General features: G+C 57.9%; 2 protein-coding genes across 2 annotated transcripts in view; both read left to right on the plus strand.

Moving 5' to 3' along the window:
* LOC309602416 (disintegrin and metalloproteinase domain-containing protein 9-like) overlaps positions 1 to 2,577 on the plus strand; it is a gene marked incomplete at its 5' end in the record, with an annotated part of 30,426 nt that extends 27,849 nt beyond the window's left edge. The window contains one exon of the mRNA XM_082335985.1: positions 452 to 2,577. Coding sequence (XP_082192111.1) covers positions 452 to 566 — 115 coding nt within the window. The 3' untranslated portion in view covers positions 567 to 2,577. The remainder of the gene's footprint in view (positions 1 to 451) is intronic.
* On the plus strand, positions 1,312 to 14,196 carry LOC309602591 (disintegrin and metalloproteinase domain-containing protein 32-like; the record flags this gene model as incomplete). The annotated part of the gene is made up of 18 exons (XM_082336251.1): positions 1,312 to 1,323; positions 3,025 to 3,086; positions 3,525 to 3,603; positions 3,744 to 3,820; positions 4,026 to 4,215; positions 4,901 to 4,972; positions 5,915 to 6,081; positions 6,496 to 6,544; positions 6,798 to 6,934; positions 7,492 to 7,678; positions 8,412 to 8,610; positions 9,415 to 9,523; positions 9,827 to 10,010; positions 10,333 to 10,413; positions 11,071 to 11,188; positions 11,296 to 11,452; positions 13,710 to 13,779; positions 14,131 to 14,196. 18 exons carry the CDS (start codon positions 1,312 to 1,314, stop codon positions 14,194 to 14,196), a joined length of 2,016 nt encoding a protein of 671 aa, XP_082192377.1.
* Between the last annotated feature and the right edge of the window lie 410 nt (positions 14,197 to 14,606).

Genomic DNA, 14,606 nt, shown 5'->3' on the forward strand with positions numbered 1-14,606 from the left:
TGATTGGTGAATGTTATCGCCAAGTACAGGATAAATTCTTGTTAACTTTGAACAGAAAGTTTTCCTTTATTTTTCATTTTACTTTTTAATTATATTTCTAAGATGTAAAGCCTATGCCATAAAACATGCCTTTCCAGAAAGCGCAAGGAATCGAGAGGGAGAACTTCAAAATAGCTTGTGTTGGTGGGAAACCCGCAGGGGTCTTTACGCTATTTTGGGAAAAATGATGCGTTAACAAATGGGGGTTCCCTGAGGATTTCGGGCGGTGGAAAGCAGAGCCTGACCACGGCACGTTCGAAATGAACGTGGAGCTGAGATGGCGAGAAGCAGCGTAGCTGGGCGGGGGGAGGCTCCGCAGCGGCCGCGGTGCTGGCGCCGGGCGAGGGGGAGCGGGACGCGCGTCCTGGATGCGGCCACCTGGACTGACGACGGCTTCTCTGTCCCCTTGTAGGCCGCCGCCTCCGCAACAGAAGTGTGCACCTCGGGGACCTCCTCCGTCACAGCAAAAATGTTTACCTCAGGGACAGTATTTCCCTTCCCGACCGGCACCTTTGCCTCCCAAATAGCTTTCGGCTTCTTTGGGGCCTTCACGTGAGCTGACCCGCTCGCTGAGACAGAGCTGAAATTGCAGTTATCCTTCTCGCGTTGAGTGGCCGGTGGCAATCCCGGAAAGCCTTCCTTCTGCAGCCTGGGACAAGGCAAACGAGATATCGAAATGAGGAATGTAAAACTTTAAACTAAATACCTCTACCAAAGCTACAGGAACTGAAAACATCTAACCCGTTCTTAGATCTGAGCATTGTGGCTTTGTAAACTGCAGCGGGGCTGCCCAGCTGGAAGTGGAGCGGCCTGCAGCGAAATAATCTTTAAAGTACAGCACTTGGGAGTTGCTTTTGGTTTCCCCAGTTCTGCGATGAGCCCTAACGATGAAATTGTCCGATTTGTTGTCGTCTTCCTAAACGTACGGTGAAGAATTGACGTAACCCATACCGTTTTCAAAACAAGGAAATCTGGCCAGTTAATTTAAAATCACTTTGCATGGACTGGAACATGTTACCCATTTACACGTGAATGGCACAAGTGAAATAAGGTATCAGTGTACTTTTTCAGAGGAAGATAAATATATTGTAAACATGTTTATGCATGTATATATGTTTATTGATATGTAATAATGCACTTAAATTCTTACTTTCATGCTGACTGACACTAAGCTGTGCTGTATGAGCACTAAGTTTAATGATTTTAAATTAGTAATGGTGAGTTGCTAAATGAGAATCCTCTACTAATTTCCACTAATACCGTGAACGGGCAATGAAAATGAAGGTACGAAAAGACGTGGCCATATTTTGGATTTTAAAAAACGGGGAGCTCTTGGGTTTTAATTTGGGTCTCAAGGCTGAGTAGCAGTCCCTGATGAACACTAAGAAGCAAAAAATTCTGCCTAGGCCGCCTGGGCTGCTCCGAGCCCTCGAAACAGAAACCTGTTGCGACCTTTTCACCTAGCCCTCGAACCGTTTTAGTGTCAGTCAGGATGCGTACGGGCTAACTCGCGTTAGACTGGACTGCCCTCCGTTTTACACCCCCGACTAAACGAGACTTTCAAACCCTTTCTGCGAAGGAGCATTTCGCAGTTGGCGTGCTGGCCGGGGAGAGGAGGTCTGTTGGGCGGGATGCCGCTGCGCCGGGGGTAGGAGCTGGAGGCTGGCGGTCACAAATAGAAATCCGTTGCACAAATTTGCTAAAAGTGAAGTAAGTACTGAAAAGAGTGCTTGGCTTTTTCACTTCGTGCTAGCCACCGAGTACAAACTCAATCTGTTAAAAACCCCCATAATATTGCCAAAAAAAAAAAAGAATATTTTCCTCTGTATATACATATATAAATATATATATATATAGTGTTTGCATTTGCAGTAATAAAATACTTGAACTCCTGTGGTTTCCCATAAACTTAGACTAAGGTTTATAACACTATTAAAATATGTAAAACATCACCTAGAATATCACCAGGCGTATTTGGGGGGGTCTGTTCCAAGATAATCACTTCCTAATTTTTGTTGTATTGGACTCGGTTTGGGCTGTCTGTCTGTCCGTAAGGACGAGCTTTGCAGCTGGAGGAGGCAGGCGCTGGTGGGAGCCTCTCCAGGCGGCGCAGGGCTGGGGTGGGCCGCGTTCGGAGGGAATCCAGGGGATGAACTCATCTGAGAGCGAGCGACCTACTGCCTTGTATTTGAAGCTGTACGCGTGAACTAAAACTATGCTGAAAATGGTGCCTTTTAATAGAGTTTTTATACTTCCAGCATGCACGTTAGCAATATTTGCAGGGTGGTGGTGTAGAGCAGCGAACATGCGGTTTTTAGAAGCGATGCTGTGGAAAGGAAATAGCTCAAATGTTGTGTGCGTTGAATATTGAAGATGACTACTGACTTTTTAAAGCGTACGCTTCTCCCCGTCCCCCGAGTCGGTCTGGAGAAAGCAGCGGCCGCGTCCCACGCGCGTTTAAACCCTTGCGCTCCGCGGAACCGCGCGGCTCCCGTCCCGTCGGGCTCTGACGAAAGGGCCGTTACCGTCCCCCTTTGTAAAGAGACAAACGAGCAATAAAGAGACCGGTTTTGTACAAGGTGCTCTCGTCCTCTGCTTTCCCCGGGCGGGCGGGGCCCGACCGTTACCGGCCGCGGGATGGAGCCGCGCCGGGCGCTGCTGCTGCTGCTGCTGCTGCGTGAGTCGGGGCCGCTCCCCCGTCCCCCCCGGTGCCCCCCGTCCCCCCGGGGCCGGGCACTGGCGGGTCTCTCTCCCCTCCAGGCTGGCGGGTGCTGTCCCAGCTCACGGTCCCGCGGCGGCTGCCCGCAAACGCGACGGGAGAGGCGGCAGCTCGGCAGGCAGGGCACGGCGGGGGGGGCGGGCACGGCAGGGCCCTGCCCGCGCCCTGCGGAGGCACCCAGCTCTTGGGCTTGCCCTCCGCCTCGGAGTCGCCCTGGGAGCCCCCGTTCCTAATTCCCCCTCTCTCCGCTTTTCCGCACGCTCAAGGACGCGGTGTCCTACGTCCTCAGGATAGAGGGGAGGCCGTACACCATTCACCTGCGGCAGCAGTAAGTTGGCCCTGGCGTCGCCTCCTCTGCCCGCTGCCGCCCTGTTCCCCGGCGGCGGCTGCTGGGCCGCGCGCTCTGCCCCGGCACGGGACGGTGCCGCGCTGCGGGGCGATTCCCGCCCGCGGGCGTTCACGCTGGCGCTGCGCCCTCGGGCGCTCGCCAGCCTCTGCAGGTGCCGGGGCCGTGCCCCGCTGCAGGCACCTCCCAGGGCCCGCAGGGGCTGCGTGCGTGGGTGCCGAGCGCCCAGGGGTGGCAGGGGCTGGAGGAGGGCTTGAGGGATGTCCGTGCCCGGGAGCCCTGATGCCAGCGCGTTCTGGATCCGCCAGAAGCTCTGGCAGCACCAGTGCACCGGCGCAGGCTGCAGGACCTGGAATCAGCTCAAGAAACTGGGTAAGAGACACTATTTTAAGTGCTTTGCTTTACTCCTTTCTTTTGTAGCGTCTTTTTATCTGACGATTTCAGGATTTATGCGTCTAATGAGAAGGGATCCTTGCGCTCTGATTCGACCCGTATCAAGGTAACCTGGGAGTGCTTTGGGGTTTTTGTACCGTGAGTGCTACAGCGTAGAGCTGCTGTCCAGTACGTGCTGCTCGGGTGGCGGGCGAGGGAGTTGCCTTCACGGCCGCGGAAGGGGCTCCTTCTCCTGTCGCGACGCAGGGAGGCTGCCACTACCGCGGGTACGTCGATGGCTTCCCCGGCTCGGCAGTGACCCTCAGCACCTGCTCGGGGCTCAGGTACCGAACCGCCACCTCCCCGCGCTGCCCGGCCCCTCAGTGCTCACGGCCGCTGCCGCGGGGGAGCCCCGGGATGCCCCGGCAGCCGCGATCGAAGGCGGCTGGGGCTGGGGCTGGGGCTGGGGCTGGGGCAGCCTCCCCGATGCGGCTGCCAGCACCTGGTGGCAAATGGCCGGTGACAAATGACGCACCGTCACCTTGGCAGGGGCTTGCTGCAGTTTGAGAACGTCAGCTATGGGATCGAGCCCCTGGATTATTCTCCTGCGTTCGAGCACTTTGTGTACCGAGTGAGTGATGAGCAGACGGCAGGTTCCCTCTTTGCCAACAGCCACCGCGAGAGAGGGCCCGGCAGGCTGACAGCGGAGGAGATGATCTTGACGTTCACGTACCTTGAAGTGAGTGGGTGCCCGTCCTCGCGGTGGTGCTGGTGTCCCCGTCACGCGAGGAGGGGTCCGATCCCGCAGGAAGCTTTGTCCGGTGTCGTCTGGACGGACGGGGAGGGTTTAGGAGTGCCGTGCTTGCCGTGGGGTGTCGCGTGGATTGTTACCCTCCAATGCCTAACGAGAGGCATCGCCAAGGTAGAAAGGCTTCTGAAAAACGTCCGAATGGCTACGCTGGAATGGCTTCTAACGGCTGATTTGAAGATGGCATCGAAGCATTGCTTTTGAATGGACGCTTGAGTAGCGTAGCAAACCTCAGGAATAAGGTGGCTATAGAACGCAGGGATAAATAGCATCGGAGACCATTTTCTTTTCCAGCCGCTATCAGCTGCAGCACGATCTCCCAAATACTTCAAAGTGCACGTAATTTTGGACAAGGCTTTGGTGAGTCCCTGCCAGTCGTTTTCTCCTGTATTTGCCTTCTGTGAGCATAGAAACGGTGCCCCTTCCCAGCTTATCTCTGTATTTTCCCTTTTGAAAAGTTACGTGTACTGTGATCTTGTAGCAAAGAAAGAACGAAAGTTCGTAGCTCGCGTTTACACGACTGGATGTTGGCAATCGCGTCAGCGTTGCAGCATCGTTCTGCTTCACCGTGGTCAATGCCTTGCCTGCTCTCACGTCCTCTCGGGTTATTTTTCAGTACAACTATATGGGTTCAGACACGAATGCTGCAACGCAGAAGATAATCCAGGTCTTCAATTTAGTCAACAACGTAAGTTTTCAAGTCTGGTTTGTATTGTAGTAAGATGATGGGGTGGGTTACGTTACGGCCGCCTATTTCCTAGCTGCTTTTGGTTTTAGGAGGAGGTTGTGTAAAATGTCAGGTTGTGGCTCACGCTGGCTGGCCGTGGCCTGGAGGAGCTCCCGGCTTCTCGGCAGCCTGGTCCAGACTTGGTCAGAGGTGGGCGAGGGGTTTAAGCCCAGTGGGCTAATCCAAAGGTTTGGCTTAGCAACTGTGAAAATGGGCTCCTTTAAAGCTGTAACGGCACTAGCGGGACGGTCCGGGCTGGAGTTAGGGTTAGCTGCTTGGGGTGAGGCTGCGACAAGTCGGCATCGAGGAAAGCTCTGGTCAGCAGAATGGAGCAGGAATCCGCAGGACCTGGCCACTGCCCCCCCGTTTCCACCCGCCTGGCATTTATCACCCGTGAAGTGTTTCCCGAGGAGATTTTGCTCTCGACACGGCAATCTGCTACCAATTACCGTCCTTCCATACGGGGCGGCAACGTCTCACGCCGGTGTACAACAAGGCAGGAGGTTTGCCTTAAGGCAGCCCGAGTCCAGCGTCTTGGGGCTTCCGAGATCGTTCCCCTCTCTGCGCTGCGGATCGCGTCTCCCTGGTCCGCCAGGCGATTAATCTGTTCCCACTCAGGGGCTTATAAGCAACTTCCAACCCTGTTCGTCACTGGTGCTGTTACGATTCATGCGTACAATGACAAGTTATTCACGAAACCCTTCCTATGAAGGGATTAGCTCCTCATGCCTCTTGGTTTATCTTTTTATTTTGTAGGTTTGCTCATTCTCTTTGTCGTACAGATGCCGTTCAGGGACTGGCAATAGCAATTGGCTTTTCCTCCGTGATTTATTGCGTATAGCGCTGTGATTCTGCGCCGGAGGAAAGGCATGCGAGCGGGCGTTTCCTCTGTTACGCTTTCAGATGTTTCATCCTCTTAATACTACCATTGTGCTGTCCTCCCTGGAGCTGTGGACCGAGGAGAATAAGATATCGACAGCAGGGGAAGCAGATGACCTTCTGCAGCGGTTTTTACAGTGGAAACAGTCATATCTCGCTCTGCGGTCGTATGACATAGCTTATCTATTAGTGTAAGAGAAAGGTTTGCTTACTCGTTAAAGGCTACAGGGTAGAAATCAGTTAAACCAATGTCAGTTGGACTATAAAGATTTCCATGAAAAATGTTTTTTTTTAAAAGAAACATATTTCCTACATATTTCCTAATTCCTTAATATTCTGAAAGCATTTCTTTCAAGGCATACCTTCTAGCCGGCCTTTCAGTGGTGATGTAGTGAACGCGACTGTGCCGTCCGCCCCGGCAGCCCGTGGCTGAGGAGAGGCTCCTGCTGCCCTGCCAGGGGACGGCTGCAGCCCCGGTCCCTGCCGGGCACTCGGCACAGGCACCGGCCACCACCAGACCCTGGCAGGGGGCACCGGGGGACAGCAGAGCAGCCCGGGGGACCGAGGGGGACTGTGCAGACCCGGGACCCCCCACTTACCCACAGCGACGGGGCGTCCCGGGCCGGGCGGCCGGTGAGCACACGTGTGTTTCAGGTACAGGGAGCAAGCACCGTTCATGGGCGCGACGGCTCCGGGAAATGCATGTCAGAGAGACGCTGCCGGCGCAGTGGCCGTGGTACGGTGCCGCCTGTCCCCTGCCTGTCCCCTGCCTGTCCCCCGCCAGCCCAAGTGTCCGTGAAGCCGGAGCTCGCCCACGGGCGGGAGCATCCGCAGCTGGAGCTGGGGTCCGCCGGGGTCTCCGCAGGGAAAGCGCAGCCGCGACAGCCCTGCTCTCTCCTCCCTCTAGTACCAAGGGGCCGTGACGCTGGAGTCCTTCTCCGTCCTCCTGGCCCAGCTGCTGGGACGCAGCCTGGGCATTAGCTACGACAGCTCCGGAGAGTGCCGCTGCCCCGGGAGCATCTGCCTCATGAGCCTGGAGGCGCTGTGAGTCGGCCGGGTCCCGTCCCGGGCAGAGGCGGCGGGTGGGCAGGACGCGCTGGGGGAGACGGGGGTCCCCGGCAGGCGCCAGGTCGGTGGCGTGGCCGTGGCCAGCACCGTCCGGCTCACGCAGCCGCGTGTCACCCGCAGCCTGGCCGAGCGTGCGTGGTGCCGCGGTCGCGTGGTGGGGACGATCGCGGGTGCCCTCTCATCAGAGGTGTCCTCGACAAATGTCATTCTGTTGCAAAAATGACAACAAATAAGAAATATCTGCTTTTATTCCTTTAACAAGGAAAAAAAGAATAATTAAATTAGCGATTCAGTGCTTAATTTGAAAATAGAGACCTTTTCTCTCCAAAAGCAAGATATTTCTGAATGCTTCTCAGTCTCTGTTAACAATGCGTTGAAGAATCAGGTTTGACGAGGGAACAGAAAGACGCCCAGGGAACCACGGCACCTTGTGCCGGCGTCTGAACGAGTTCTTGAACTGCAGAGAGATTTTGAGGGAGTGAGCAGCGGTAGATGGGTGACACAACCAAGCCTGGATAATTGCTTTATTTCAGACGTCTCAGTGGGGCCAAAGCCTTCAGCAGCTGCAGCGTCAGGGACTTTGAAACCTTCCTGAAGCACAACGGAGGCGCGTGCCTTTTCAGCAGACCCCGCTTGACCGGACTCTCCTACCGGAGAGCGACCGTCTGCGGCAATGGCGTCGTGGAGCCCGGCGAGCAGTGCGACTGCGGGGCGGCGGCGGTGGGTGCTGCAGGAATTATGGCGAAATGTGTACATTTTATGTTTAGAATAATGAACCCTTGAGACTAAGGGCGCAAGTGAAGCAGAGGCCAGCCCGAGAAGGATGATGTTGGGTTTTAGATCGTTTTCTGTGACGGCATCGATCTGATCGCAGCCTTGCCGACTTTCTTCTGCTAGATATTGCCCCAGTGTAGCTTTTTGGGGAGAAGAAGGAAAAGGAGACCCTCTGACAGTAACAATCTCTGGGAGAGCAAAAAAGTAGAATAACATGGTTTTGCGATGTGTCCCCAGGCATGCTTGAAGGATAAGTGCTGTACTAAAACATGTCGGTTTAAGCCAGGAGTGAAGTGTTCCTCTGGATTATGTTGTTACAAATGTCAGGTAAGGCACGTTCTTATAACTATGACAAGATCATTATTTATTTGGGGAGAAATAGTATGTTCCCATGCTGAAGGACGGAGACAAACTCTCTGCTGTGCAGTCGGAGAGGTTCCCGGGGAAGGGCTTCCCAGCTCAGCTCCCGGAAAGCCCCGGGAGGAATATTCCCGGGGGAAGGCTGTCTGGGGCAGCGTCACGCGCGTGGGGAGCCGAGTGCCTCGGAGGGGGTCCCGAGGGACGGGGGATGCGTCTCAGGACAGCGTCGGGAGGGTCCGTGCGGGTCCCCCCTGAGAGGGGACGCTGCCGGCGGGCGGGGGAGGATGGAGAGAAGGGTCCTTTCTGCCTCCCCCGCCAGTTCAGGCCGAAAACCTCGCGGTGCCGCCCCGCCGCCGATGCGCAGTGCGACCTGGCCGAGTTCTGCACCGGGGCCTCCGCGTCCTGCCCCCCCGACCTGTACGTGCAGGACGGGCACGGCTGCGAGCACGGCACCGGCTACTGCTACAAGGGACGCTGCCAGTCTCCGGACCTGCAGTGCCGGCAGCTCTACGGGAGAGGTAGCAGGGGCTGCTCTGGTTGCACTGGTGCTACTGGTGCTGCCCAGGTGCAGGCTGTGGCTGCAGTAGTAACAATACTCAGTTTGTGTCTTTGCTCTCTAATGCACCAGTCGCAGGCTGGTCTCACTGTGTCTTTTCAGCCTGGTTTCAGGGGAAATGAGGGCTGTGGTTGGTTGCTCACTCATGTCGGGTACTTCCCTGGGAGCCTGAACCCCATTTCCAGCACCTGCTGAAGCAGGAGGGGGTTTAGGGCCCGCCTTGGACGTACCCGAGGGGCGAGGAGGCACAGTGCTCGCGCAAGACTTGTGCCTTGCGCCCCGGCTTCTTGCGCGGGCGGCTGGGGGCAGGAGGGAGAGCGGGGGCTGGGCTGCCTGGGGAGGGTGGGTGCAGCGCCCAAAAGGAGGGCAGAGGGGTGGCGCGGGCACGGCACCCAAGGAGGGAAGGACGCAGCTTTAGCAAGCTTTTCAAGCTCCGTTTTGAATCTGGTTAATATGCACTTCAGTAGCACATAGTTCTCCCGGTTATTCAGCGATAGCAATGAAAACGGCAACAAAAAAAGCAAATGATTGTCTGTGAGTGCACTTAGCCAGAGAGCTGGCCTGCTGGCTGCTAACCCCGTGTTTCTGGAGTTCAGGACTGCTGCGGGTTTGGCAGCTCAGGGACAGGTATTGCATTTTCTCTCATTAGTGAACAGCATCTATGTTCTGCTGTGAACAGGGTGAAGAATTAGGAAGTTATTAGATACCATAATACGTCCCTTTGTCTTCCTTTACATGATAATAACTGTTACTGCTAAACTCGAAGGTTCAAAAAATGCTCCTGTGGCTTGTTACGAGGAACTCAATAGTCAGCAGGACAGATTTGGACACTGCGGGTTCCAGCCCAGACAAGGCTATAAGTCCTGTGCTTGGAGGTAGGCGCCAGGGAAAGGGCACAAACGCGCACGTGTGATCGGGGCTTTGCAGACAAGGCAAGTACCGAGGCTCCAGCCGGCAGCAAGATTTGTGAAGCAGTCAGCGGGGTTACGCGTGCCTTCTCCTTGTTAGCAGCGCGGCGTCCCCCCTTACGCTGCCGATCGTGTCGTGGACTTCCCAGTCCTGCTGCGGTTTTTCTTACCACGCAGCGCTCCAGACGTGCGTTGTGCTGTTTAATGTTTTTAGTGTTTCATCAGGTAAGTGCGTGTGTGATACGCATCCTATGCAAACCCATTTTATAGGAATCTCAGGTGTGGAAAGTTAATCTGCACGTACCCGTACAGCACTCCGTTTGCATCAGCCGCCGCCGCCGTTCTTTACGTCCAAGTGCGCGAGCATTTATGCGTATCTTTGGATTACTTGAATGCACCAGCAAGGCTGGATCCTCTTCTGGTTCCGCCGGGTACAAAGTGTGGTTCTGGAAAGGTAAGAAAACATTTTATAATGATCTAAAATGTCAGGTATAAATTGTAGATGATAAAAAGGTTTTAGGACTATTTGCTCCTTTGCAGCATAACTGTACTTGATATTTACAAACGCTGTAAAAACACGCAAACGTGACATTAAACGTTCGGCATGGCGTAAACATTAGACATAACCCAGCCCCAAGACAGGATACGTAGCTTTTTAAAAGCACAGTTTTTTTAGAAGTAGCGTATTTTCGCTCCCTTTTGGGACGAAAGACTGACGCGCCGAGTGCTGCGACGGTAAAGCAACGCTGAGCTGGAGCCGCTGTGGTTTTTCCTAGGTGTGTATCAACAACACTTGTCACCCGCACTCGGTGCTGGGATATGACTGCGACAGCAAAGTGAAGTGCCACGGCCACGGCGTAAGTCGCTGCGGGGGCGGGTGGCTCTGTCGCGCGTGTTTGCTGTGGCTCGCGTGGGAGCTGGCTGCAGAGCCATTTTGGGCCGATCCGCTACGAAATCATGCCCTTGTCAGCTGGTACATGGAGGGAAACCATTTAAACTCTTGGTCCTAAGACCAGTATCAAAACATAGCGGCAGTTTTTGTTCACTGAAATGGAGAATTTGATGGTTTGTTTGGTTTATAGAGGGGGGCGGGGAAGAAAGCAAAATAGAAGGGACGTAGAATTGAGGGCAAGGGAGCCGGTAGATAGAAACGTTGTGTGGCTGTAGGGGGAGGAGAGCCGCCCCGCGATGCAGGGAGGGCTGCCAGGCTCTCTGGACCCCCGCCTGACGGCCGGGGCAAGCCGCTCCTGTTTTCTGCTCGTCAGCCAGAAACGCAGGCGGGTTTTGCGGGGGGGTGATGTTTTATGCTTGTTCAATGTCTCCTGGCTACTAGAGCCTGCGCTTCATGGTGCGTTCCTTGCCTGATACGCTTTCTGAACTGCCAGAATGCCGATAAGCGCACATAGCCTTGTCCCAACCCGGCCAGTGGCAGCAAGACCGATGCCGGTCTGGGCAGGAGAATCCGTTGCATGAATTCATTGCAAACTTTCACCCCCCGCCCCCGGGCTTTTCAGGTGTGCAATAATAAGAGACACTGCCACTGCTACCCTGGCTGGAAGCCCCCTGACTGCCTGCAGAAGGGATCCCACGTCGGGGGAAGCGTCGACGGTGGCCTCCAGGTGCTGGACGGCGGTTAGTACCCGCAGAGAGGTGGGAATGGGCGCCGGGCCGGGGTCCCCGGCGCAGGCAGGGAGGGTGGCGGTCCCGGCCCCGCTGCCAGCTGGGCTGCCTCCTGCCAGGCTTCTCCCTGCGGCGAGTGCTGGAGGACATGACGCTGGCCTGGCCGGTGCTGGGCTCCTGCCTCCTCCTGCTCGTCCTCGCCGGGGCCGCCTGCCTCATCCTCCGGCGGCAGGCGCTGAGCCGGTGCTGCGGGCGGCAGCCCCCGGGCACGGAGGGGTGAGTGGGGCCCTCCCTGCCACGGGATCCCTGGGGGGCTTGGGGGGCACGGGATGGGGCCACGGTGTTTCTCTGGGAGGGCTGAGGTGACCCCCGGGGCTGAGGTGGTTCCCTCGGGGGGTACGGGGTGATTCCTGGGGGGATATGAGGAGATTCCCTAGGGCTGAGGCGATCCCTGGGGGGGCTCAGGTGATTCCCTCGGGGGTCACAGGGCGATTCCCGCAGGGATACAAGGAGATTCCCCAGGGCTGAGGTGGTTCTCTCGGGGGGTACGGGGTGATTCCTGGGGGGATATGAGGAGATTCCCTAGGGCTGAGGCGATCCCTGGGGGGGCTGAGGTGATTCCCTCGGGGGTCACAGGGCGATTCCCGCAGGGATACAAGGAGATTCCCCAGGGCTGAGGTGGTTCTCTCGGGGGGTACGGGGTGATTCCTGGGGGGATATGAGGAGATTCCCTAGGGCTGAGGCGATCCCTGGGGGGGCTGAGGTGATTCCCTCGGGGGGCACAGGGCGATTCCCGCAGGGATACAAGGAGATTCCCCAGGGCTGAGGTGGTTCCCTCGGGGGGTACGGGGTGATTCCCGGGGGGATATGAGGAGAATCCCTAGGGCTGAGGCAATTCCCTTGGGGGGGTGACGTGATCCCCGGGGCTGAAGTGATTCCCTCGGGGGGCACAGGGCGATTCCCGCGGGGATACAAGGAGATTCCCCAGGGCTGAAGCAGTCCCTGGGGGGGCTGAGGTGGTTCCCTTGGGGGGCGGGGGGGGGCACAGGGTGATTCCCGGGGGGATACGAGGAGATTCCCCAGGGCTGAGGTGGTTCCCTCGGGGGGTTATGGGGTGATTCCTGGGGGGGGACATGAGGAGATTCCCCAGGGCTGGGGCGATCCCCGCCGGGGCTGAGGTGACCCCCGAGCCAGGCCGGGGCTGAGGCGCCGCTCCGGGTCTCCGCGCAGCCCCGCCGCCGAGGAGGGCAGCGACCGCTCGGAGCCGGACTCGGAGCTGGAGCTGGAGCCGGAGCCGGAGCCGGAGCCGGACCCGGAGCGGGGGCCGGGGCCGGGGCCGGGGCCGGGGCCGCGCCGCGGGCGCTAAAATAAAGGCGTTGGGTGGAGCCGCGTGTCCGCGCCTGTGTGCGGGGCCGGCGGGGCCGTTACCGGCCGGGCGGGATGGGGCCGCGCCTGGCGCTGCTGGCCGCGCTGCTGGCCGCGCTGCGTGAGTGAGAGCCCGGGCCCCGCTGCCCCCGGGGCGGGCGGGCCCCGCTGGCGGAGGGGCCCCCCGATCCCGCCTGCGGCGCTGCCCCGCGGCGACCGAACCCCCGCACCCCTCCCCGCCGGGCACCCGCGCGGCCTCGTGCCACTGACGTGCTGGAAACTGACGTCACGGCCTGGCGGCTGATGTCACACCCTGGGAGCTGACATCGCAGCCTGGCAGCTGATGTCACACCCTGGAAACTGACCTCACGGCCTGGCGGCTGATGTCATACCCTGGAAGCTGACATCGCAGCCTGGCAGCTGATGTCACACCCTGGAAGCTGACCTCACGGCCTGGCAGCTGATGTCACACCCTGGAAGCTGACCTCACGGCCTGGCAGCTGATGTCACACCCTGGAAAGTGACATCACAGCCTGGCAGCTGATGTCACACCCTGGAAGCTGACCTCACGGCCTGGCAGCTGATGTCACACCCTGGGAGCTGACATCGCAGCCTGGCAGCTGATGTCACACCCTGGAAACTGACCTCACGGCCTGGCGGCTGATGTCATACCCTGGAAACTGACATCACAGCCTGGAAACTGACCTCACGGCCTGGCAGCTGATGTCATACCCTGGAAGCTGACATCGCGGCCTGGCGGCTGATGTCACACCCTGGGAGCTGACCTCACGGCCTGGCAGCTGCCCAGACGCCGGCAGCAGCTTGCCCCAGGGCCGCGCTCCCCCAGGCCCGAGCCCCGGCTGGCGGCAGGGTGTCGTGGCTGGTGATGACCCCAGGGCAGGGCCGCCGGGCCCGGGGCGAGGTTCTCTGGCGTGGGAGCCCGTCTGTCCCACGGCTGGCGTGGGCCCCGGGGGGGATTGCTCCTCCTGGCTGCTTGGCAGGGGTGCACGGGGATGATGCTCTCCTCCCAGCACGGCACACCGTCCGGCGGGAGGAATCCCGTGGAAGGGTTTTATGCTTACTTAGTCTGGGCCGTTCAACAAGTGTTAAATCCTGCTCTCGGGCGCTGAGGGGCTGCAGCCGTGGCTGGCACCCTTTTTCTCTGCAGGCACATTGTGGTGGTTGGGTTTTGTCCAGCGGCCGAGTGTGTGAAGCTGCGCAACGCTGGCAGCCGTGCAGTGGGGACAGGGATGCTCACGGGGACGGAGCAGGTGGCGTGGCTCCTGCTGAAGGGGACGTTCCTTGCGTGGTGCTGGATGTGCGTGTGACCGGCCTCCCTGAGCCCCATTTCTGCTCCTGGCGCGAGGTGGGTTTGTTCAGCTGGAGCTTGCTCTCGCGCTCCCATCACTCATATTCCTGGGCTCGGATCCCGCAGTAGTAAGTGCACATCGTTTTGGTTTTTTCTATGCAAGCGCCTAGATACTTTAAAATCAAGTGTGGGTGAAGGATAGCAGGGTAGAAAGTAGAGTTGGTGACCCTCTGCAGGTGCGGACCGCCTCTGTCCGTGTGGCTCTGTCCGTGTCTCGCAGGCGTACGTGTTTCTGACTGTGGCTGACGGGCACAACCGTGTGACGCTAATCTGGGACTATAACTAAGAACAAATTCTTTCCCTAGGTTCGCAAATGCTGCTGCACATCACAGTTCCCCAGAGGCTGCTCTCAAAAAGAGCTGGAGAGACGGTACTGAAGTTAGCAAGTTAGTTTGTTTGTGTGAGCGTGCGAGTGGATACCTGCGCACAGGAAGGCGAGGTGTGACAGCCGAGGTGTGACTGGTAGAGGGACGGTTTTAGGAAACCCCGTTCTGCCTGTGCGGGTGATGGGAGCACGCTCTGCTGAGCTCTGGTGCTTGCCCTCAGCATTTGCAGTTGCCCTGGGAGCGTGCTTTCCCAGAGCCCCCGTTCCTAATTCCCCCTCTCTCCGCTTTTCCGCACGCTCAAGGACGCGGTGTCCTACGTCCTCAGGATAGAGGGGAGGCCGTACACCATTCACCTGCGGCAGCAGTAAGT

This window comes from Platalea leucorodia (genome assembly GCF_965183815.1).
Source record: "Platalea leucorodia genome assembly, chromosome: Z".
Classification (NCBI taxonomy): Eukaryota; Metazoa; Chordata; class Aves; order Pelecaniformes; family Threskiornithidae; genus Platalea; species Platalea leucorodia.